This window comes from Dioscorea cayenensis, chromosome 15 (assembly GCF_009730915.1).
Source record: "Dioscorea cayenensis subsp. rotundata cultivar TDr96_F1 chromosome 15, TDr96_F1_v2_PseudoChromosome.rev07_lg8_w22 25.fasta, whole genome shotgun sequence".
NCBI classification, from domain to species: Eukaryota; Viridiplantae; Streptophyta; class Magnoliopsida; order Dioscoreales; family Dioscoreaceae; genus Dioscorea; species Dioscorea cayenensis.
Window position 1 is genome coordinate 12,212,580 of NC_052485.1, and position 26,391 is coordinate 12,238,970.

At 38.3% G+C, this 26,391-nt stretch overlaps 1 protein-coding gene and 1 non-coding gene across 2 annotated transcripts; both read left to right on the forward strand.

The window, feature by feature from the left end:
• Positions 1–1,952: 1,952 nt before the first annotated feature.
• Positions 1,953–2,059, forward strand: LOC120278392. Its single transcript, XR_005541722.1, has one exon. It is a non-coding gene; the product is annotated as a small nucleolar RNA R71 (small nucleolar RNA).
• Positions 2,060–24,432: 22,373 nt separating this feature from the next.
• Positions 24,433–25,452, forward strand: LOC120277697. The gene is made up of 4 exons (XM_039284551.1): positions 24,433–24,606; positions 24,699–24,758; positions 24,839–24,901; positions 25,153–25,452. The coding sequence occupies exons 1-4, from the start codon at positions 24,433–24,435 to the stop codon at positions 25,450–25,452; spliced, it is 597 nt and encodes a 198-aa protein (XP_039140485.1).
• Positions 25,453–26,391: the final 939 nt, after the last annotated feature.

Here is a 26,391-nt window from a genome sequence, read left to right on the forward strand (position 1 = left end):
CGCTCATGGATTGTCACTCACTCACAAGGTTACCAAAAAGAACTCTCAACCCTAGTGTCACTCTAGGGGAAATGTTCATCCAATCAAGCATTCAAGGTTGGAACTCACAACAAACATCAATTAATTGAAAGCATAATAAAGAGATTCAATGAAACAAATACATCCTAGGGTTCACAAATACCCAAGTACCCACTAGGGGTTTAGCTCTCCATGGAGCTAAGTACAATCAAAGAAATAGAATGTAAAAGCAATGAATCCATAGAGAAACCCTCTCGATAGTCGTATCGATGGTCTTGTGGAAAGTTCTCTACTCGTTGTCCAAGGATTCCCTCGTCCGGTATAGGATACGCCTCAACGGAAGCTCTCCTACCAACTTTCTTCCTAAGGAATGACGATGTCAGAGCCGTAGAACCTCTCCAAAAACTTAGCCAATACCTCTCAAAACCCTAGCCGAAACCCTCTCTCAAGTTGGGGAAAAGATGGAGAAAAGAATGCTGAAATTGGGGCCGAATCGGCTTTAAATAGGGCTGGAATCGGGCGACCACACGGGCCTGTGGATTATACACATGCCCATGTGGAATTTCCACACGGGCGTGTATAATTTCCACACGCCCGTGTGGATTCTCTGAATTCCTGTTTTCTCGACCGGTTGTGAACAGTAACTACTACAGTGATTGCTACATTACCCTGCTACAGTACTCTGCCAAAAATACTCCTGAATCCACTTTTCATCGAGGTAACATAAACGGGCACACGTTTATGCCGTGGATCGCTTTGCTTCTTCAATGATGGATAAGTTGATGGAGATCTTGTTCTATGTGCATAAGACGAAATGCTTGAGTGTGATTGCCCTTATGCCCCTCCAAATGGTTGTGCAAACTCAAATACGGGGAGGTTGGCACACACTCTAGCATCTCGCACCCGACTTATATCTTTGCGTTTGAACTTTAGCAAGATTTCCTCCAAAATTGGTGTATTGTGATCCACATTGGCTTCTTTCCTTCATACTCGGCCTCACAACCCTACCTCCACGAAAGTAACATAAAAACACACATATTAGTGTAAAAACACGAGAAAAGTAATGCTCAACATAAGGAAAGAATGCTTCGCATTCATATCACACAAGCACTTATCAGCCACCTCCTTCTTTTTGCTTGTTCCCTCTTCAACCTCTATGACCACTTCTCAAAGTGATCGCCTTTACATGTACTCTAGGATTGGTCTCGGTATTGCTTGGCAAGCTTTCTTGTGATCTCTCTGATAGAGACTTCGCAATTTGCCCCACTTGATTCTCAAGGTTGTGCAAAGAAGCGATGTGGTTGCGAAGTGTAGCCCCAACTGATTGAAACCTTGTATCCGATGATTGCACAAATCTATTCAAGGCCTTCTCTAAATCGGTCATTCAGGTCTCCAAACCGGAAACTCGGTTCTCCATGTTTGGGGCTTGTTGTTGTTTGAAACCCGGTGACCCCATGACCTTTTGTGGAACTTGGTTACTCCATGAGAAATTGGGATGATTCTTCCAACCCGGATAGTAGGTGTTACTATATGAATTCCCTTGATTCCTCATCGTATTACCCACAAAATCAACATTCTCAACTGAAGATGCATCACCAATAGATATCGGGCAATCGGAGAGAGCATATCCTCCACCACACCTGGTGCAAGTAGTCACAGTCAATACTTTATTCGAAGTTAGAACATCTAACTTCTTACTCAATGAGTCCACTTGAGCCGCCAATGAAGTTACTGCATCTATCTCATAAAGCCCGGCCACTTTCTTCTTCTCCCTAGCATTCCATTGGTAGCTATTTAACCCCATTTCTTCAATTAGTTGACGAGCCTTATTGGAGGTCTTGCTACCTAAGGTACCTCCTGCTGCCGCATCCAAGAGTTGCCTTGTGCTCAGATTCAACCCGTTGTAAAAGGTCTGAACAATCATCCACTATGGGAATCCGTGTTGCGGGCACTTTCTTAGGAGCTCCTTGAACCTTTCCCACGTCTTAAATAGAGACTCCAATTTTGACTGTACAAAGGACGAGATCTCATTCCTAAGCTTTGTAGATTTTTCAGGAGGGAAATAACGGGCAAGAAAAGCTTCTATCATCTCCTCCCATGTGGTAATTGATGCTCTAGGTAATGAATATAGCCACTGTTTCGCTCTCCCATTTAAGGAAAATGGGAACGCTTTCAACTTGATGGAATCATCCGCACTCCGTTTATCTTGAGCATATCATACACCTCGAGAAAGTTCTATATATGACTGTTTGGATCCTCATCGATCAAACCATTGAACTGTGTGGATTACTGCAACATGTGGATGAATGCTGGCTTCAGCTCGAAGTTCTGAGCTGTAATCGGGGGACGCACAATACTTGATTGTGTCCCCAATACTGAAGGTCTAGCATAATCAGATAATGTCCTCTGTTGCTCATTTTGTTCCAGCATATTATCCGATCCTTCAACTTCCAAATCAGCTAGATTAGACTGTTCTTGCACGGGTTCTTTCCCTTTTCTTCTAAGTGTACGTTCGAGCTCGGGATCTCCTTCAATCAATATTGAGGGTTCCCTCTAGTCATGAACCTAGAGCTGCACAAAAAGAAAGGAAACAAATCAGAATTATGATAGAAAAGAAGATGTGAAATAGAATGAATAAATGAATAGCTAAGAAAATAAAGTGCAAAGTATCTCTAAACACCTATTCCCCGGCAACGGTGCCAAAAACTTAACAACGCCCCTTGAGTATATCCCGCAAGTGCACGGGTTTGTCGAAGTAATAAAATCCCAGGTGAGTGGGTATCGTATCCACAGGGAATAGGGACTAAAAATACTTAAGTTGTTTCTTAACTAAGCGAAATATAAATAGTGATTTGTATGGTGAGATATAATGCAAACAAAAGTAAAAGAGACAAGAGAGAGAGAGCACAAGTAAAGGAGAGGTAAGGCAATCGATATAAATGGGGTACTTAGATATTGATCTGCCTAAGACAATCGCTTCAAGTGCAAAAACCCTCTATTATGCTTCCTAATTAATGCATTAATGAGTCATGGAGATCCTTTAATACATGGTCCCAAATATAAGGTCAGCCATGCCTAACCCTATACATGTCTCGAAGGAGAAATTGAACAATCTCTCAACCTTGCACTCGTATAGAATTACAATGAGTTCTAGGGATTCCAAGTGATAAATCCTCTTCCTATATGTAGACCTAACCCTTTGGTCCAGGTGGAAGGTCCCTAGCCATAATTAAGCCCTAGATGCTAAAATCACTTCAACGCTTCACTCCATTGCACTCGCAACTAAGCCCCAGCGGAAGGTCATCCCTTAGCCCATTCACTCTACTATGACCGCAAAGAACTCGAGGAATTTGAGGTAGAATAAATCACACCGGAGGGGAAAGGGGACGCTCCGCTACCTCTCGACTCACCATCTCAACCCTCTCCAATCTAGCTTTGTCTAACTCTCGTGGTGTGTCACTCACTCACAAAGGTTACCAACAAGAACTCTCAACCCTAGTGTCCCTCTAAGGGAGTATTCATACAATGCATTCAAGATTGGAACTCAATAAAAACATCAATTAATGAAAGCATAATAACAAGGTTCAATAAAACGAATACATCCTATGATTCACAATCCAAGTACCCACTAGGGGTTTAGCTCTCCATGGAGCTAATTACAATCAATGAACTCAAACGTAAAAGCAATGAATACATAGAAAATCCCTCGATAGTCATGACGATGGTCTTGTGGAGAGTCGTCTACTCGTCCAAAGGTCAATTTGTACAACCTAGGATACACCTCGGTGGATCGGTGCCGACGAGAGCTCTCCCACTTACCTTCTTCCAAACGGAGCGCGATGTCGGAGCCGTAGAACCTCTCCCAATCCCTAGTCAATACCTCTCAAAACCCTAGCCGCAGTCCTCTCTCAAGTTAGGAAAAAGATGGAGAAAAGAATGCTGAAATCTGGGCTGAAATCGGGGCTGAAATCGGCTTTTAAAGGGCTGGAATGGGGAATTCACATGGCCCGTATGGAATAAATGCATGGGGGTGTGGAATTTTCACACGGCCGTATGGCTTCTCTGGACGATTCCTTCTTCGACCGGCTGTGAACAGTACCTGCTACAGTATTTTGCTGCAATACCTTGCTGCAATACCGGTCTGAAACACTCCCGAAACCATGCTTTCATCGAGGTAACGTAAATGGGCACACGTTTACGTCGTAGATCGCTTTGCTTCTTCAATGAACGGCCGCGTTGGTGGAGATCTTGTTACACATGCACAAGCCGGAATACTTAGAAAGTGACTGCCTTTGTGCCCCTCCAAATCATTGTGCTAGCTTGAATGATTTTAGAAAGCATCAAGGATATGGATCCTTTTATGCTCTACTAAACAAATATAGTATTAATTTATGAAATTATGCCTATGGCTTTCGTCATTAAGTTCAAAGCCTTTTTAGCAAAATCAACATCAGCATGAGTGATGCTCATTATCACACTTGGATTTCATTTCTATCAACATGCATTTATATTTGAATTAATATTATTATGGAGAATGATTTATTGTCAATCATGCATTTCTTCAATTTATTTATATTCATATTGTTTAATGTGGACCCTTCTCTTTACATTTTTGTAGTATGGAGACAGAAAAATAACAACACAAAAGGGGATAGAACAAATAGTAGTAGACACCAGAAAAAGATAAAGCCCTCATTGATGAGTTGGTTGAAATTTTGACGAACCCTATATCGCAGGCTGAAAATGGCTTTCGGAGTGGATATCTCCTTCGGTGGGAAAAAATAATACAACTAAATGTTCCACAAACCAAGTTGAAAGCTATACCAAATATTGAGTCATGGGTGAAACTTTTGAGGACTAAGACAAATGTCATCTCCGATATTCTGCAGATGAGTAGTTTTGATTAGAACTTTGAAAGCAGCACTATTATTTGTGATAAAAGCTCCTACGATGAGTGATGGTAATTACGCGATACACTAAAAAGCGAGCTTACGACTCCCCGACCGCAAGTACACGGGTCATCAAATAATGAACCTTCTCCACAAGCGCAAGAGGGTCATAATCCCAAAAGCCTAATGATAATTGCTTGAGTAGACATATTTTCCTATATGTTTTACATGCATTGAGTATCATTTTTACCATGGTTTATGTCTCATATAGTGTATTTGGTGTTCTTTTGTACAATTGGGTTGTGAATGCCTTGAAGGGAGAAAAGGAAGCAAAGATAGGCTATAAAGATACATTTGGAGAGCTCTTGTTCAATTCAAGGACCAAGACACGAGAGGAGTTCATGAACGTGGAGATTCTTGTAGCATTTTACTGTAGCAATAATGTAGTAGAATTACTGTTCACGTGACTGCATAGAAATTCTTACAGCTCACGCGGGCGCATGGAAAATCTATACGGGCGCGTGAAGGCACGTGACAGCCACGATTTGTGACAATAAATAGGTCATTTGTCCTATTCTTTGCTATTCTTTGGAGACTTTTTGCTTGGCTTTTTGGCAACACTCTAAGGGTAAACTAGCTAGGGTTCTAGAGGAGGTCTTCGGCGATATTGGGGGTTGTTCTTCGCCAACTTTGATCGATCTTTTCTCCGTCATAGGATCGAGGGGGGCTTTGGCTAGCTTCGGAAAAGGATTCTTCAAGGTGTTGAGCGACCCATCAAGGCTGACAAGATCCCCTTGCGTATATCCCGCAAGTGCAAGGGTTTGTCGAAGTAATAATCCCTGGTGAGCGGGGTCGAATCCACAGGGAGTAGGGAGTAAAGACACTAAATTCGATTCTTAGCTATGTGGAGTATCAACAATGATAAGTGTGGTAATGATTCAATTCTCAGAAATTAAAAACAACAAGTAAGAGAGCAAAAGTAAGGAGGAGGCAAGGCAATCGATAAAGTTGGGGTACTCGGATGATGCTTCACCTAGGATAATCGCTTCAAGTGCAAGAACTCTCTATTATGCTTCCTAATCAATGCAATAGTGAGTCATGGAAATCCTTACATACATAGTCCAAAATCTAAGGTCAACTATGCCTAACTCTATTCATGTCCCGGAGGAGAGATTAAATAACCTCTCAACCTCGCACTCGCATAGAGTTGCAATGAGCTCAAGGGATTCCAAGTGATAAATCTCTTGCTAGATTTAGACCTAACCCTTTGGTCCAAGCGGAAGGTCCCTAGCCACAATTAAGCCCTAGATACTAAGATCACCTCAACACTTCACTCCATTACACGCGCAACTAGGCCCCAGCGGAGGTTCATCCCTTAGACCATTCACTCTATTATGGCCGCAAAGAACTCGAGGAATGGAGGTAGAATCTATCACGTCGGAGGGGAAAGGGGACGCTCCTATACCTCTCGACTCATCCTCTCAACCCTCTCCAACCTAGCTTTGTCTAACGCTCGTGGTGTGTCACTCACTCACAAGGTTACCAACAAGAACTCTCAACCCTAGTGTCACTCTAGGGGAAATGTTCATACAATCAAGCATTCAAGGTTGGAACTCACAATAAACATCAATTTATTGAAAGCATAATAAAGAAGTTCAATGAAATGAATACATCCTAGGGTTCACAATCACCCAAGTACCCACTAGGGGTTTAGCTCTCCATGGAGCTAAGTACAATCAAAGAAATCGAATGTAAAAGTAATGAATCCATAAAGAAACCCCCTCGATGGTCGTGTCGATGGTCTTGTGGAAAGTCCTCTACTCGTCGTCCAAGGATTCCTTCGTCCGGTATAGGATACGCCTCGATCGAAGCTCCCCTACCAACCTTCTTCCTAATGGAATCACGATGTCGGAGCCATAAAACCTCTCCAAAACCTTGGCCAATACCCCTCGAAACCCTAGCCGAAGCCCTCTCGCAAGTTGGGGAAAAGATGGAGAAAAGAATACCAAAATCGGGGCTGAATCGGCTTTAAATAGGGCTGGAATCGGGCAACTCCATGGGCGTGGATGATACACGCGCCCGTGCCGAATTTCCACACGGGCGTGGATAATTTCCACACACCCGTGTGGATTCTCTGTTTCTCTGGTTTCTCGGCCGGCTGTGAACAGTGCTGCTACAGTACTTGCTACAACATTGCTACAACCTTCGACCTGAATAACTTCCCAATTCCATACTTTCATCGGGGTAACGCAAACGGGCACACGTTCACGTCGTGAATCACTTACTTCTTTAATGATATACATGTTGGTGGAGCTCTCATTCTTATGTGCATAAATCGGACTGCTCGAGTGTGACTGCCTTTGTGCCCCTCCAAATGGATGTGCTCACTCGAATGCGAGGAGGTTGGCACACACTCTAGCATCTCACACATGGCCTATGTCTTCGCGTTTGAACTCTTAGCAAGATTTCCTCCAAAATAGGTGCATTATGATCCACATTGCCCTATTTCCTTCATACTCGGCCTCACAACCCTACCTGCATAAAAGTAACATAAAAACACACATATTAGTGTAAAAACCTGAGAAAAGTAATGCTCAAAATAAGGAATGAACACTTCGCATTTATATTGCACAAGCACTTATCAAAGGCCATCATCACGAATTCAAGGAAGTTTTTCTCTATGGTTTACATTTCTATTCATTGTATTAATCATTATTTTATAACTTGCTCCATGGAGGACTAAACCCTAGTAGGTATTTGGGCATGTGAACCCTAGGATCTTATCTTTTGTATTGATTTGATTTATGTTTTCTATTAAATCCGAGTTGAATTGAGTTTTAATCTTGTTTTCCCATGGCTTTCATGTTTTATTGATCCTTGTGGTTGATTATATATTCATGATTTTTTACTCTGATGAGAGAGAGGTCTCCATTAGAGTTAGAACTCCAAGGTTAAAGAGAGTTGAGAGGGTGAGTCATGAGATAGTGTAGTGTCCCATTTCCCTTCCGACGAGTGTTTCCTATCTTTGTATTCCCTAGACTCTATGCAACCATATTTGGTGTGAGGCATGAGATTGAGAGATTTTTCGGCAGGGACCTTGTAGGGGGTTCGGGATCTTTCGCCTAGAAGTAGGGTTAGATCTATCTTTAGGAATCGGTTTCACTCTTACGTATCCCTAGAGCTTATTGAGGTCATATGAGGTGTGAGGTGTTGAGATTAAGCAATTTCTCCACCGGGACCTTATAGGGGACTAGTACCTGTGGCTTGGAGGCAAGGGCCAATTGTTCTTAGATTACCTCCACTCTTTAAACTCGGTTTAGAAGCATTTAGCAAGTCTCAAGCATCATGTTAGATCCTAGGAGGAGCATTGCCCAGATACCTCATCTTTATTGATTATGATCTCTTCTACTTTCTATCTTCTCCTTTGCTTGCTTATTAATATTCTTGCAAGTAGGTTACTTCATCACAACCATTGATTTCGACTAGATAACTAAGAATTAGTTACTACTATTACTTCTGTTCCCTGTGGATTCGACTACCCACTCACTGGGGTATTTTATTACTTCGACACCCCTGCACTTGCGGTACACACACGCAATTCGGATTTTGTTACCCAAGATCTGCTATTACTTCCTCCTAGTATCACTATCTAATCAAACAAACAAGGAGATTGTAGTTTCCAAACACAAATATGAAAATAAATAAAATAAAGAACTATAAACAAAATGGACTAAGGTACACCATGCAAGCGATCTAAAGGGCAAGTTACAATGAGCATAAGAGGCCTCGAGCGAGGATCCCCTCAGAAGAAGAACAAGGATCAATTTAGGAAATTGAGTGCTAAGTTGTCTAGGTTTGATCCGCTAGACTCGGGAGTCAACTACCGTGGAACCTTCGTAGTGTAGCCCTAATAAAATACAGGTTCCTCCATCTGGAAGATACCCCTATGATGTCTTTCGGAACAAGGAGTCTTGCCTAGGGTAATTCTAATACTCTCTCTCAGCTAGAATCACCCTAAAATTTGAGGGGAGCTACCGACACCCAGAACCTCCAATGTACCAGTGCATTGAATCCCCCTTCAATTTATTTGGATCTAATGCAAGGTCGCATCCTATGCATCCAAGTACAATCGACAAGATAAATCACAAAGTTCTCATGCAATTCACTACAATCAAGTACACATAGAATGAAACCAAGCAACAAACCAACATTAATTCATAAACAAAATCATCATCCATGCGTACAAGTTCTCCTCCCAAGGTTCACCGGATGCCCGGTGGCCTTAGGAGTTTAGCTCCACATAACAAAGAGAAAAATAGAAAAGATGATCAATGACAAAGCTCATAAAAATTCCCTTAGATGTAGGCTAGAAAGCGGTGACAAGAGCTCGTCGGATCCGCGCCATCAAACTCCTCAATGTTCTTCCTTGAGCTTGACCTTCTCCCTCTTGAGTTCTTGCTTCTTCAAATTGCCTTCCAAAAATAACTTCTTCGGCTGACGAACTACTCTAGTGATGGTGGTGGAGAATGATGGAGATGATATTGGAGAAGAGTGGAGGAAATGGTGGCCAAAAGACCTCTCCAAAAAGCCCTAGTTTGGCTTTTAAAAGCTTCAAAATGAAGTTATACTCGTGTGTGTGCAGGCTGGTGTGTGGCCCCACACCTCTCTGTCTCTTCTCTATGGGTCGCATATTGGACGCACATTACTATAGTGAAATTGATGCAGTAACCCCTACTACAATGACCCGAGTCTGAGGATGCATGCGAGCTTCAATAAATTCTTCAATTTATGACAAAACAAAGCTTATTCACACACTAAGTGATCCTCCGATATCCTAAAACAATAGTAACAAATAAAACGCGTAAATGCTATCAGAGTCATAGAAATATACATAAAAGTACATAAAATATATATAATAAAAGTGATGTATTTAAACACTTATCAATGAGTATGTCAACGTAAAAAAAACAAGACTCATGTTTAATACTTGTGCACTATCGTAGATAAGTTGTTGACATCTTTATTTTTTATTGGTTTCAATGCAAACTCACAAAGAAGCGATTGGATTGTATGGCAAAAGTTTTCCTTTTTTCAATGATCTAGCACCTGTCTTCACTAAAGATAGAGCCTTTGGCAACAATAGGGGTGTAATCGGCGATGATGCAGCACAATATGAACAATATGATAACATCTCATTGGAGGAAGATGTGGGTTTATCTCAAATGCCTTTTGATGACCTATCCATGCCCACATAAGAGCTAACGCTAACATAGTCTCCATCACCCATGATATCTGACAATAGCACCTCAACATCTAGGCGTCAAAAGAGGAAGATTGTTGCTAATGACTCAACAATGTACCAAATTTTTACAAATTTTCAGGATTTTGTAAATATGGTAAACCCAGAATTTAGAGCATTGGCTAAGGCTGCAGTCCTTAATGCTGAGTTGGCAGCTTGCACTGCTGAGTCCACTGCACAAAAAACTAAATCTGATACACAAAATGATGAAATTGCTACAAAGAATGTCAAAATATTTGCTCGTAACATTGAAATCACATTGCACAATGATACAGCTCATGCAGAAATGCAAGGGAAAAACCGATCACTTAGTGATGTGCTTCTTCTAATGATGGTCTTACAGAAGATGAGACAATGTTCATGTTGCAAGTGTTGGCAAAAGATGAATATCAACTAACAGTGTTTTGGGATCTTCCAACAGAAAAGAAACTGCATTTTTGCCGAGTTTTCTTATCAATGATGTCATATTGCCCGCCTAATGATTGAACCATCTTAGTAAGAATTTTATATTTCAAATGTTTACCATTTCAGAAACAACAATGGTTACTTCATGTCTCTTTTTCAATACTTAAAAGGCTTTATGATTAATGTCTTCTTGCAACATTTGTTGCCCATTAAACTGATATTTTATCAAGTTTATACTTAGAATTCAACTAATATTTTGCAATGTTTGTTGGCCATTAAAGTACTTTGTCAAGTTTGTACTTAGAAATCTACTAATATTTTCCATTCCCATGTGCTTTATTTGCAGATTTATCAATTTGATAGGCAAGTGTTAGCAAGTTCATGTGATTATGGGAAGGAGTTGCTTTATGTCTGTGATAGTTTCCCTTTTTCACAATGGACCAAATTGTTTGATGTTTTGTTGATTATTAAAATGTTTGTTGAAGTTTGGTGGTTCTATGTCTTTTTTAATGTTATGTACTAGCTTTATGAAAGGCATTGAAGAACAATGACCTCATATTGTTAATGCATGTTGGGAATTGCAATGGAAATTCATACCGTTGATTAATGCCAAAAGTAAATTTTGAGTTTTCAATTTTGGTTGAGGTTGCCAAAAGTAAATTTTTGAGTGTTTAATTTTGAAATTCAGATCAAGTCACACAAATAATTAAATTAATACGTACGCGATTTATTGAACAAAAATATAATAAAATTAGTAATTATAAATTAGTACCACGTTAAATTAGTTATTTGAAATTAATTTTCAATTTAACATTAATCAATAGCAATAAAATAAATAATTATATTTCAATTATTTTATAAATAAAAATTTATAATATATAAATAGTAATCATAACACAGAAATTAATAAGTAATTATAAAAATTAAAATATTAAAGAAAATGATATATATGTATATATGGGACCATGATATTTTAATTAATTCAAATAATAGTCATAATATAAACTTTAATTCAATTAATTAAAAAATCAAGTATGGCATTAAATTAGTTATTTAAAAGTAATTTTCAACGTAACATTAATAAGAAGCAATAAAATAAATAATTATATTTCAATTATTTTATAAACAAAAAATTATAATATATAAATAGTAATCATAACACAGAAATTAATTAGCAATTATAAGAATTAAAATATTAAATAAAATGATATATATGGACGATAATATTTTAATTAATTCAACTAATATTTGTAATATAAACTTTAATATAATTAATTAAAAAGTCAAGTACGACATTAAATTAGTTATTTGAAATTAATTTTTAAATTAATATTAATCAATAGCAATAAAACTTTTCCCATTCTCAATATACTACATCTCCAACCAAACACATTTTCCATTACCATTCCCTACCCATTCATCCCCATTACTGTAATCCAAACGCCTAAAAACTTTTGGGAGGGGAATGAGAATGAAAACTTTGATTGGTTTGAGGAGAAGTTTCTTGGAAATGTAAAAAGTTAGAAGAGAATATATGAGAAGATTATCATTATACTCTTAATATAAAAATAATATTTATATATGCCATATGGGTTTATTTTTAATATTTAATAACTATAGGAATTATAATTGGGGTAAATTACTTTTTAGTCCCTAAAACTTTTTCAAATACTCAATAAGTCCTTTTGACATGCACGTAAACTACCGAGTCCTTCCTTTTTGAAACATGGTCTTTTTGGTCCCTCCCGTTAGCTTGCACCGTTAGATTTTTCTGAAATGCCACCAATGCCCTTTGTCTTTTGAGGCAGGAAATGTGACTCCCGATCTTTTCAGAGGGAAGCTTATGCGAACAAGGTATGATGCTTGTCGTACCATCTCTTTCTTTTGCTTGAGAAGTTTCTCTTCTTCATTCTTCTTGTTCTTCTTGTCTTCTTATTTCTTGTTGGTATTCTTGGGTAATGGATATGATACTGGGTTTCTTCTTTTTTTTTTTCCTTGAGAAGCTTCTTCTTCTTCTTCTTCTTCCTTGACAAGCGTCTTCTTCTTCTTCTTCCTATAGAAGCTTCTTCTTCATTCTTCCTGTTGGAGCAACTTGGTTGAGGTGCTGTTAGATGTTATCTTCATGGTCTTTTTATTGACATGATACTGGGCTTCTTCTTTCTTCTTCATTGAGAAGCTTTTCTTCTTCATTCTTCTAGTTGGAGGAGCTTGGTTAAGTTGTGGTTAGGTGTTATAATGGTGGTCTTTTTAACTACTCCTCTATTTCGGTTGTTTCCTTATTGTGAAGAATAGTGAAGGTTATTTGATTTTCTCTTTTACAAGTCTTTAATGGATTCATTTTGTGGGATCGTGAGGTATAACAATGATGGATTCATTGTATATTTTACTGTGTTGATCGGATGGAAATCTGTCTTAGCCGAAATATGTGCATGTTGGTTTCTTGAAGCTCCTCTGGTTAGAGTGAAGTATTTAATCTAGGATGCGCTTAGAACAACTTCTTACATCAACTCTGAAACTGACTTCACAAGAACGTCCAAAGTCCACTATATGTTTAAAAAAAATATAGTTGATATGCTTATTGAGAATATAAATGAAGTCATGGAAGAGCTTGAAGACAGAAGAAGTCCATCAATGCTACCGTAATTGTCATTAGTGTATATTTTTTGTTTTCCTATTTGCTATATTCTGCATTAGACTCCTTTCCATGGTCTTTGTTTATTATTTTTACTAACCGTTTACTATAATGTGTTGAGTATTAGCATGTGTATTCATGTTTACTCCTGAATATTCCTATTTATAAATTGTTTTACATGTTTATATATCGTGGTTCATATTTACAAATTTTGCTAATCAGTCACTCATGTCATCTTACACTGCAACCATTATCACAAAGCACGTCGTCAAGTCTATGCCCATTGTTTCCATCAAGTTCACAAGGAGGTGTACACTAGTATCGAATGCTTGATGACCCAATGACTCTAAAATAATTACGATCAATCACCATTATGAGGATGCGAGGCACTTCAAGGATGGATTGTCTGACTTTGCCATCAGGTGCAATTTCAACTATAGTTTCACAAAAAATGATAAAGAGAGAGTCACCATGGTTTGTGCCAGTAGGGATGCCAATGGCGTATCTATGCCTCACGGGAAGGTAACCTTGCCACATTTAGAATCAAAACATCGCATTCATGCGGTGGTGGTATTGGTTCAGCATCACATCCAAAAGCTTCCAAAAAATGGGTTAGAAGGAAAGTAATTCAAAAATTCCGCGATCGGACTCTATACAAAGCAGTGGATATACAACAGGATATGCTATGCGACCATAGCATTCGTTTACCATACAAACAAGCTTGGAGGGGTAAAGAATTAGCTCGAGGGATTCTACACGGATGTGATAAAGCTAGCTATGATCTATTGTTGTGGTACGCAAGTAAGGTGGCTGAAACCAATCCTGGAGCATCGTTCTAATTGAGAGAAGTGGTGAGCGGTTCAAACAAAGATTTTTTTTTTGCTTCCATGCTTCCCTGGATGGTTTTAGGAAGGGATGTAGGCCCATGTTATTTTTTTATGGTACTCATTTATTGGGGAGATACAGTGGTATTCTATTAGGAGTGACCGGGAAAGATGGTAATAAGGGGTTCTTTCATCTAACATTTGCCATCGTGGATAATGAGACAGATGATAATTAGACATGGTTCATATCGAAATTGGGTGATGCACTCTATGGCGATGATGAATACCATGATATTATTACATTCATTTCAGATCGGTCCAAGGGCCTTATGAATGTTGTTGCCAAGGTGTTTCCATCTACCCCACATGGTTATTGCTTACATCATATTCAGGCCAACTTCCTTAAATCAAATAGCCAATTAGGAAAATCAATAAAAGATGAGTGCTGGTGGTTGATAGCCAAAGTCGCATACGTATATACATCGATAGAATTTGACGTTGCCACAAATGAATTACAACAAATGTCAGCATAGAGATATAGTTGGCTGCTTTACAAGTCGGATGTATCTCATTAGTCAAACTACTTGTTCATAGGTCGACGATGGAGAGAGATGTACTCAAATGTTGCCAAGTTATTTAACTCCTGGATCAGAGAAGCACATCACCTGCCAATATATAACATGGTGGATTCTATCAGGTATGCTCACTTATGCACGATATACCCCATTTTGGGAGGGTTATGGAGTGATAGCTTCCTATATTTACTTTCCACTTTACAAAACTATGTATTGATGTATCATCCGAAACTACATATTAAGTATGTGTTTAATGCTTTAGAATCTAGTATTGCGGATTAATATCCGGCAGTTTGGTTTAATATTTAGTGTTTCTATTTACTATATGTTAGATACGGTTAATATCTATCATACATGGTTACAAGTATAGTTCCTTCATTAATTTATACCATTATCTTACACCGATTCAAGTTCAAGATGATGAACATGATGTGTAATGATGTGAGCACTGCCATACGTGGGACACTTATCTTTGCCCCACGATCCACAAGAAGATTGAGGACGTAGTTGAGGAGAGCAGGGCTTTGGTCATAAGTCATTCGGATGGGGAACATTTTGAAGTGATTAATGACCAAAGCAATTCTGTTAGTTTGTACGATAAGGAATGTTCTTGTTTTAGGTGGCAGATTTATGGTCTCCCGTGTAAGTATGTGTGTGCTGCAATCATGCTGACAAATACAAATGTGCACCACTTCATTAAAAGATATGACACTGTGAACTTATTTCAAGAGGCTTATGCCAATCCGATTTTCAATATTCCAGATCATGACAAACCAAGGGATGACAACCGCGCGCTCTAACTTCGGTCACCTATTGCGAAGAAAAGGCCAGGTAGGCCGAGATGCCGAAGGATTCAGTCACAATCATTTGGGGTATAAGAATTACGATGCAGTCAATGCCAACAGGTAATCCGTAATAGGGCCACTTGTAACGAGGTTATCATGGACTGAATTTTGGGTTTATATGTATTTTGCATAACTTTGTATTTTACTTGGGATATTCACAACCAATGTATGCCGAAACATGTCCTTTGTTTTCAGTAAATTCATTTCCATTGTTATTTTTAGTCCATATAGTTCATTACTTGAAAAATCCATTAAAAAAAACAACATACATTGTTTATAACTAGCAGATTATATTATTGTAACGATATCGCCTTTGCCAAAGTACAGTTTTATATCATAAAGTGAAGTCCACAAACTTAACCACGAACATGCTAAAGTAATTAGTTATAACAAATTATAAACTGAAACGTCCGTCAGTAAACACAAGTTCCTAATATCCAGTTCACTAAAGAGTTATATAAACTGCAACACATATAACTAAATAATAACTGCTAAAAAATAGAATGCATATCACTCGTCTGTCTCATTAATCGCCTATTATTGTTGTTACTCCACAAATGTTTTTGTGATTGTTGTTGTCTCAGGTGGTTCGGTTGACTCAATTGTCTCGGGTGGATTCTCATCTGTTTGTGCAAGGTTTGAGTCGCCTATGTTGTCCTAGCCTATTGCATCCACGATGGTGCTGAAATTGTTATCTTCCTTGAGTAGAGGTTTTTGAAGGATTCCATCAGCCAAAATTCTTACTCCAAACTCTAGTAACAAGAACTCAATATCACCTAGTGGCACATGGAGGTCCTCATCATTCAATATCTGCTCTATAAATCGCATTGTATATATACAACAATCAAGACTGTTAGGCCTCTGTTATAGACATTGTTTCACATGTATGAGTGGGTACGAGATGATGTCTCCAATACCGAGTGCCACCTGAATATATTTATCGAATAAGGCCAGTTGAAAGCGTGAACACAATGGCAACGAGTCACATATCATGAAATGGCATGTAAAGAAGTACAAGAGTTTGTGGATTTTACCATGTCCCTTGCTGCCTGATCATACACAGCACTTCTAAGTTATGAGTAGTGCAAGTATTCTTGCTTGTCTTACTCAAGAATGAGAAGGTGGTAGTGCTTGTGTGAAACTATTGGCATGAGTACCACCTCAATTAAAGATTAGTTATGCAAGGCCGGGGTCATTATCTTGTGCAAGTTCTTGGTTGAGTGTTCCCTTTTGGAGAGGGTAAAGGCCATTTGTCTAGTCATGGTTGACCTTCACTTAAATTGTCCTGGATTTATCTTCATGGAATCGAGCACCATCAAGACGAAGGTGTGGACAACGTCCTCCGGTGCCATGTACTTGTCATCTAACAAGGTGTACAAATGGGCATGACTTGTGTGCTCCAATTCATTGGCCCATACATATATTCTGATTCAAATAAAAGATTTAGCACAAAAACAAAATAACTTAACATAGATGCGTTATCCATACTTAAACCCCAGATTGTACACCGTTAAGTTGTTTTCTAAACTGTAAACAATTCATGCACATTGAAATGAAAAATAAGTACCAACCAATATGACGAGTTAACAAGTTTTTCAAATAGACTTACTCATCCATTTCGGGTGTTAAGGAAGACAAAAAGAGTCATTTGTTGTAGTTTGGTCAGCCTTTGAAATCCCACAGGCCTTTTCTTCGATGGTACAAAGTTCGTTGAAGTTTGAGGTGTGTCATTGTCGGAATCAATATGCGCAGCTGTTGCTTCTTGCTGGATGATATCGTGGTTCGATGCTTGCATGTTATCTAGCCCAATGTCGATGCTTACTACATTGGGTTCCTCGGTGTCAACTTCAACTTGCGCTTCATAAAGACCAACTTGTACAGACACAACCACTTTGCCAATGTCATCTATGGTTTCCTCGTCTATTGCAGTCAATTTCGATGGAGGTAATGTGGCCTTCTTTGTTCCTTTTACAGGTGTTGTTGACTTCTTTAGCGTGGTAGGAATTGCCGAATAAGAAGCTTTCACTGCCCTTGCAGCGCAGGTGAAAGGCCTCTCGTACGGGTTCTCATCCGATGTTTCATCAGCAACAATATTGCCCCTGGCTCGCTTTAGTGGGAGTTTTTTTTCCCTATTTCTATAGTACGAGTGATGCTTCCTCCTAGAAAGGTATGACATCATTCTTCGGGTTTGGCTTCATCATGTCCTTATTATACTTGTTCTTATGTGTTTAAGATGTTCCCTCTAAGACGCTGACCCTTGCTTTTAGTAACCTAACCTCATCCCATAAACGAGCAAACTTATTCTCATCCGGACTCAAGAGGGGGGAACGTCTATGACCACTATATCCGATGCTAACTAGTATAACGTCTCAATTCTGTCTTTTGGATGATGACGCCTTTCTCGCTTTATCATGGCTTTTTATGTGTCTTTTTTTGATGAATTTTGAAGTTTGGGGGTGGGTAGATGACTCCACCAGACTCTCTTGTAAGACCCTATAGTCAATTTTTCCAAAATCAATAACTTTAAATTCAAACTTGCCCTCTGGGACCAATGGCTCAAATTGTGTCATAATAATAACCACTTAGTTATATGTTTAAAGATATACATAAACTACATGGTCAAGGGATAAACATAAACTAAGATTTTTTTAATACAATTAGTTGTTTTCGATGTTGAACATGGCTTTATTTTCAAGATTCAGAAATTTTACCCTTTAAAGTTCAATAACAGAGTACAATCAGTTTTTGTAATTGGAAACGTCATTTTATAAATAGAAACATAAATATTTGACATTGAAGAGTAGAATGTGAATTTCTATGTTGTTATCCTAAACAATTAACATTATGAAGGGAACTGACATGAAAGAAAAGGAGTAAGAAAAAACCACTCACCTCTTTCCCAGTGAGTGTCTCCGGTAGGCCCAAGCTGGATTGTTTCTTAAAGCTATTCTCGCCATAGCATATGATGTGTGGCAATCTTCCAAACTGTGTTTTCTTTCCTATCCCCGTAACCTCATAAAACCAAACATTCAATCCAATGACGCATCCTCGCAAGTACCATGTTGATGAACACTTGTCTCAAACTCATGTTGCAGCATCTGGCACATCATCCATCAACCACTTATGTGCCGCATGGGCCCAAGCATATTGATGCAATCTTGGTAGGTCATCAACATATAGTGCTAGCTATCCTGGTGCCGAGCATGATGTGGTGGGGAAGAGCATGAATCCCAGGATATACACTAATAACAACTTCACGAAGCTTTCCTCTTTGTTGCTATCTTTCCTGATCACCAATGTAAATAACATCCTCACAAGGCAGTCTCTGGTTCGGTCCACCCCTTTAGGTAGGAACTCCTCCTCAAATTTGCATCATTCCTTCTTCCTTCTGAAGTCAATAGCCAACCTGCTACACTGTAGACCAAGCACGATTGCCATGTCCTGTGGCCTAAATTGGATGTGACTGTCACCTAGCTTGAATGTATTAGTCCGCACTTCATACACTTGCATAAGCAAATCTAACACAATGCTCTCTTGGACTACAGCCTCCATTTCCAGGAAATGTGCAAATAATGTGCGTCGGATTAACTCCCAATGTTTCCTTGCCATATTCTCCTTTAGCTTTTGTATAGTATCCATGAGTGGTGTTAGGTAACACCTCCCATTCACGAGGTTCGCAACTTGGTTGGGCATGTCGTTGATTCTTACATAATAATCATAAAAAATTGGTTTACATGAGAAGGCAGCGGTGGTCTTAAATAGGTGCATACCATGGTAAGCAGGAAGAACAATGCCCTTACGATTTAGAATGAAATTGTGAACTCTAAAGCAAGAAAATAAATATGTAACACAGGACATAAACATCACGTATGTTTCATGCTAGGTTGCCATTCAAGTTTCAAAAGTAAATCTTCGCTATCCACCATAAATTGCTCAAAGTGATGACAACCGTATTCAAATAAAGAAAACACAAAACAAAATCAATAAACAACATATCAAGTGCTTTCATTGCCATAGAATTTCAAGATCTTGTCTTTGGGGGTGAACATGTAACTGCAAGCTTGACTAATCCCCAAGACACTAAAATTTTCCCTATATGCCCAAATCGAACACAAGATAGGGAACGAAACCACAATGTCTACTATGAAATAATAGGGTTTCACCCCATACCGTCTATGTGTGGTGGATTCTCTCACGTTCTTTTGGGTTTGCAAAGAAGAACCTTACAAGCTTTTCACCACAAGGCCAGTGATGTCTCCGGCACCGGTGTTGTATCCTCCAGTAAAACCTAGAACTAAGGAGATGGAGAAGATGATGGAGAAGATGGTTTCAAGATTAACCAACTGCTAGTGTTCTTGGGATGTGAAAAGATGTGATGGGAAAGTAATTTCCCTCTTAAAACTTGAGCAACCAACATGGGTAATTAAGTAATTTCACCTGGTAAATTCTTCTTTTGTGTAAAACATCCAAACCACCAAGTGCAAATGAGTAATTTACAAGTCAATTTAATTCCGTTAGTGATTAGTTTAACTGATAAGTCCACATTCTATAAAGGAGGGTTTTTTTTTGTTATGACAAAGTCAAAGGACTTAATAGTCATTGAGTAAAGATAGAGGGATGGTTTGAGCAATTCCTATTATAATTATGTATTAAATTATGTAATTATCATTCAATTTAATTATTATTTATTTTCATTTAATTAACTATTATCATTATTTATTTAAATTAATCATTGTAATTCATGAATTAATTATTGTAAATATTATAATTTAATATTTAATTTGATGACTTGTATTGAAATAAATATTTATTTAATATATAGTTATTATCTAATTATTATAAATTAATTATTTTAATATTAATATTATGTGTGTATATATATATATATATATATATATATATATATATTAGGGAGGGTAAAATGGACATTTCATGCCCATTATCCCCTCCCTTCCTTTCATTCTCCTCAATTTTGGGAGGAATGATAATTACCATCTATGAAGTGATAATATATCCTCTATGAGGGTAATCAAAACAACCAATGTATACTCAAACATGTGAATGCATTAGGATAAGCACTGATTCCCCTTTGGAGGGGAATCAACGATGTCATTAAAACACTACCTTATATTAATTGCTTTGCATTTATTAGTCTCTAAACACCATCAAGTACTATGTTGAAGATTTTATTTTTGTAATCATGAATCGTTGAGTTTAACAATATACATTGATTCCATTCGATAATTTGAATTATATATATATATATATATATATATATCATTATTATATATATATATATATATATATATATATATATATATATATAATGATATATGCTTTGATAATGTGCAAAACATTTTATTTAGTTATTTAAAAAAAAACATTTTCAAAAATCAATATAATATTCACGAGTAAATTTTTTAGGTGGGTACTAAACTTTGCTATGTTTTCAGTTTGAGCACCAAATTTCAATTTGTATCAAAATGAGTACAAAGTTTTAATTTGGTTTCTCCGGGTAGGGCAATTGGGGGATTCCGGTAAAAAAATTAATGACGTGGACGCCGGAATTGTGACGTGGACAACCATGATCCCTGTCATCATTTCGCCACATTAGCAACTTATGCCACATAGATTACTCCCCTCCATGTGGCGGACATGTCACCGCCTCTTATTTACCCCCATTTGCCACTTCTTCTCCTCCATCTATAGCGATCATCACCCGAGCCCTAGCAACTGTTCCCTCAACCTCGACCACCGGCTGAGCACTGATAGCTATCCCCTCGCCTCCCGCTGTTCTTCAACTCTTCCTCTCTCGATCACCGTCCCGAGCCCTAGCAATCGTTCCCTCTCCCCCGCCCTAACCCTAACAATCATCCACACTCCACCCTTTTCTTCATCTCTTTCCCTCTCGGCCAATGCCTGAGCCCTAACATTGCCATTGTTGTTCGCACTCTTTTTTGCTCTCCTGAAGATCATCACGACTACACCAGCAGATCAAGGTGCTATCATGGTCTAACACCAGAGAAGCCATGGAAGTCGATTGGATTATCAGACCGGTGAATGCTGGTGAACCAGTTTACGGTAAGCTTTGATTCATGTCTATTTAAATGTTTTTGGCTTTGAATCAATGCTAGGGTTTGTGTGATTAATTTTAATTTCCAAATAAAATCCAGATCTTTAAATAATATGTTTTTCTTTGATGAATTAATATGGTGTGCTATGTATTGACCATCACCCTTGCCAATTTAATAACAGAGCCCTCGTCAGAGTATTTTACTATAGAATTCCATTGCTCGATCGGTGAAAAGATGAAATGGGCTAAGAATAATCTAGTTGGTTATGTTGATTATTGTTGCCCTAACAAGATGTCTAAGATAGAACTTGTAAATATGGTAAAAGAATTAAATTTGGATGTAGAAGGGTGTCATTTACGGTGGCTGGATATAATGTCTGACAACATGGGTCTAAAAGATATTATCACTGATGCGGATGCATTGTTAATGGCCAGGAGTGTTGGATTCTGTAGAACTTTAACCATTTATGTCACTGTTAAGAGATTGCTTGAACCTTGCATAAGGGATAGGAATAGAGCTACTGGGGGGATTGCTGCATGTAATAGTGGGCAAAATACTGTCTTAGAGGTTGGAACTAATGCTAATAATTCACAGTTTCGTGGGGTTGGTTTACTAGCAGAACATGCAGTCAATATGTCTAAAGCAGCTGAAGATGAAGAAGATATTGGTGGAGTAAATAGTAGTGCAGACACAGAAAGCGAAAAAGACAACCAAGGGCATAATGAAGGAGAAGAAGCTGAGGCTAGTGGGTTGCCTAACTCAGACTACAAATTCAGCAGTGAAGAGTATGATGTTGATGAAGAGAATGAAGGTGCACAAGTGGGTGAGGGTAATGAAGAAACAAATGATATTGGTACAAATGATATTAGTACAGGATGTGGTGAACTTGATACAGAACCTACGGAAAACAGTGCACCTAGTGCTGCACAAGATGACATTTGTAGACCACCAGATATTTGTGAAATTGAAAGTGAATATACAAAATCTAATGAGCTCCAATCTGGATCATCCACAAATGAAGAATTAGTTGGACCCAAGAAGCCTATGTATGCATAATTTAAAGAAGAAATAGACATGAAAGCTCCACATTTCAAGATTGGGATGCAGTTCTGAAGCTTCAAACAATTTTGAGAAGCTGTTAGAAATTACAGAATTCAGCATAGAGTGGTTATGAATTTCAGGCCAAGCAATAGCAAAAGGTGTAAAGCAATATGCAAGAAAGGCTGGCCCTTTTATCTGTAGGCTTCTCCCATGGTGAAGGATAAGAATACCATTCAGATCAAGTCTGGGTATCTCAAACACGAGTGTGCCAGGGACCACAACACATGCCATGTCAATGCTAAATGGATTGCATTGAATTATCTAGAGCAATTCCGGGCTGATCCCACTTGGAGTATTGCAGGTATTATTTAGGCAGTAAAGTTGAACTAACAGGTTGACATCAGCCGGCTAAAGGCTTGGAGGGCAAAGGCAATTACTAGCAGGTTCATTGTCTAGAATATTAAATTTTTTTTCATATTAATTTTCCCAAACTATGGATTGTTTACTTTTTTATAGTGCATGTTTTTCTTCACAGCTTGCTTGATGGTGATGAGTATGAACAGACGAAAGGGTTGTATCATTATAGACTTAAGTTACTGAGAACACATCCAACATCTCCTGTGATCTTTAAATGTGTAGAAGGCAAATTTGAATGCATGTATGTCTGTCTGGCCCCATTAAGGGCAGGTTTTCTAGTTGGTTGTAGGTAGATCATTTTGTTGGATGGCTGCTTCCTTAAAGGATTCTTCGGAGGCCAGCTCCTAACTGCTGTAGGAATAGATGCAAATGATTGCATCTATCCCATAGCTTGGGCTAGAGTGGAAAAAGAGAACCGTGACAATTGGATGTGATTCCTAGAGCTGCTTGCCGAGGATCTGCAGATCACCAACAGCCACCATTAGGCCTTTATGACAGATAGGAAAAAGGTATGTGTTATTCCATAGCTGAAAATTATGTTGAATTTTGATACTTGTATGACACTTAATCATGACATCATTGTTTGTCTTTAGTCTGTTTGTTTTTTGTATGTGTTTTCCTTTGTTTGTTTTGTTGTCATTTTCCTTTTGATTGACCAAACTTAGGGTTTAGTACCTGCAATAGAAGAGATGTTCCCATATAGTGAACACAGATTTTGTTTTCGACATATACACAATAACTTCCAAAAAAAATTTAAAGGAAAAACCCTAAAGGATCAGATTTGGAATTGTGCTAAGGCTCCATACATACCTGCATTTAATAAAGAAATGGATGCGATGAAGATGATGTCCCCCAAGCATATGATTACTTAAAGAAAATAGATCCCCGCCATTGGTCAAGGTCACATTTCAAGACTCAGTTCAAATGTGACATGCTCTTGAATAACTTGTGTGAATGTTTTAATAGCATAATATTACAAGCTAGAACTAGGGGGATAATTACTATGAATGAGTTGATTAGAACAAGACTAATGATCAGGATACAAAAAAGAAGGGATTCCATGGCAAAATGTCAATCAATTCATTGCCCTAAGATTGTAAAAAAATTGGAGAAAGCAAAAAATTTAAATTGGTCATACACCACAACTTGGTCAGGGGGTCACCAATACCAAGTCATGGGCCCTGATGGGCAATTCGTGGTGGACAGTGAGAACATAACATGCACATGTAGGAAATGTCAGTTAACTGGAATTCCTTACTGTCATGTGATCTCGGCAATCATTTATAATAAAGATAAGCCCGAGAATCATATAGATGAATGCTACAAGGTGTCTAAGTTTCTAGCTACATATAAAAAAATATTATAAACCCCACACAAGGCAGGGACTGTTGGCCTATCATTGATGAGACACCCATGACTCAACCTAATCCTGTGAACTTGAAAAGGGGGAGGAAGACAAAGCTCAGAAGGAGAGAATTAGGAGAAGAGACTAGTTTCAACAAGGGGAAAGTTACCAGGAAGGGTTTGAAGATCAAATGTAGTATCTGTGGTGTCATAGGCCACAATAGAAGGTTTAATGGGTCACAGGTAATTTTTTATGTTATTCGATAGAATATTCTAGATATGTGTGTGTGTGTGTGTGTAGGTGTCTAGATGTTAACAATGTTCATGACTAACAGGATAAGCAACAAACTGAAGAGCCAGCAAGTACTTCTGAAGCAACAGAACAAGTTAATGAGGTGAGTTGTGTGTGACTACACTAGTTGTTGTTTGATTTAGTAGAGCTAATAATTGATAGAGTTTATAATTTTTTGGTCAGGATACCAGCAATGATCCCATGGCAGATATTGATCGAAGTGTTCTACAAGACCATTTCCAGCAAGTAATGGTTCTTTAATATTTTTTTTTCCCAAGCATAGACTTGAATAACAATTAGTTATTAACATTCCATGTGTGAAAATGATTCCTATGATATGTTGATATCATAGCTAGAGGCCATTCCATTGCAGAACATGAAACACATGCACATAACCAAATAGATCCCTCACCGCAGGTTTGTATGTCTCTTAACAAGCTTAATGGACCATTTGTAATTGCCAATAAATTAGCTAACCATAAAGACTTTCACTGTAGGTCATCGATGCATCTCAACTTGTGCATGATATGAACATCTCATCAACTACTGCTCAATTAAAGGAGACAAGGGAAAACATTATGCCAAGAGGGGTGAAGAAAAAAACAACTAATATAGAAGAGCAACATGAACGAAAAGAAAAGGGCAAAAATAATATACCATGCAGCAAGGAGCACAAAATACAAAGGACACCTGTTACAAGGTCACATGTCAAGGAGAAACCATCAGATGGCATGGAGAAAGGTGGGGTTGTAGGAGTAAAAAAGAGGAAACAGTGGATTCCTCCAGGAGCTGCATAATCTAAATCAGCAAATTTTTTTTTTTTTGGCTTGTTTTAGAGCTACTATGTTAAGTGAAATGTCATGCACCAACTATGTTTTGTGAAGTTTGGAGTTTGTAACAGTACAAACACTATCAGTGACAATTTTGTATAGTTTCAAACACTTTGCTAACTTTGCTTTCTGCAATATGTATGAATTTTGTCAAACACTTATATGAATTGTCATTAGAAATACAATTTACATATATGTCTTCTTCCAGATATGCATGAATTTTGTTGGAGTGAATTGTAAAATACACTTTTAGTTTGGAATGCTGCAAATGTTAATTCAAAATATTGGTTGTGCTGTGGATTTGCCGAATTAAATTTGTAGCCAATTTAAAAATCTGAATTTTGCAAGACTGAATGATTGTTTGTACTTCTTCTAGTAAATTACTGGATTTGCAGTCGATTTACACAATTTGAATTAATTAAAATTGTTTGTTGAGAATTGGAATATACATAAGAAGGGGAAAATATGAAGTTTGGTTTAATGTTACAACTTAAAAAAAACATCCAAAGTTCCTCAGCAACAATCTTCATCTCCCCTCCAATGAACTCCTCCTGGTAAACTCCTTCTCCTCAAACCTCTCCTTCTTCTTCTAGTAAGGGCATTTATAAACAGACCACTGTAGTTTGGGAGAATGGTTGTTAGAGCTCGGATGGTTATCGCGAGGGAAAGAGATGAAAAATGTAGCAAAGGCAGGGGATAGGAAATGGCTGCTAGGGTTCGGACGTTCATCTGGATTAGAAGAGATGAACGAAAGGGGATGGCCACCAGTGCTTAATCGTAGGGTGGGGGAGAGGGAACGACTGCTAGGGCTCGGGACGGTGATCGGGAGGGGAAGAGTTGAAGAACAAAGGGAGGCGAGGGGATAGCTATCAGTGCTCAGCCGGTGGTCGGGGGTGAAGGAACAGT

Excerpts from the sequence above, each read along its gene's own strand:
- LOC120277697 (XM_039284551.1), top strand. The coding sequence starts at position 24,433 with ATGACTCAACCTAATCCTGTGAACTTGAAAAGGGGGAGGAAGACAAAG. Across the intron at positions 24,607-24,698 it reads GAAGGTTTAATGGGTCACAG|GATAAGCAACAAACTGAAGA; the intron begins GTAATTTTTTAT and ends CATGACTAACAG. Across the intron at positions 24,902-25,152 it reads TACAAGACCATTTCCAGCAA|GTCATCGATGCATCTCAACT; the intron begins GTAATGGTTCTT and ends CTTTCACTGTAG.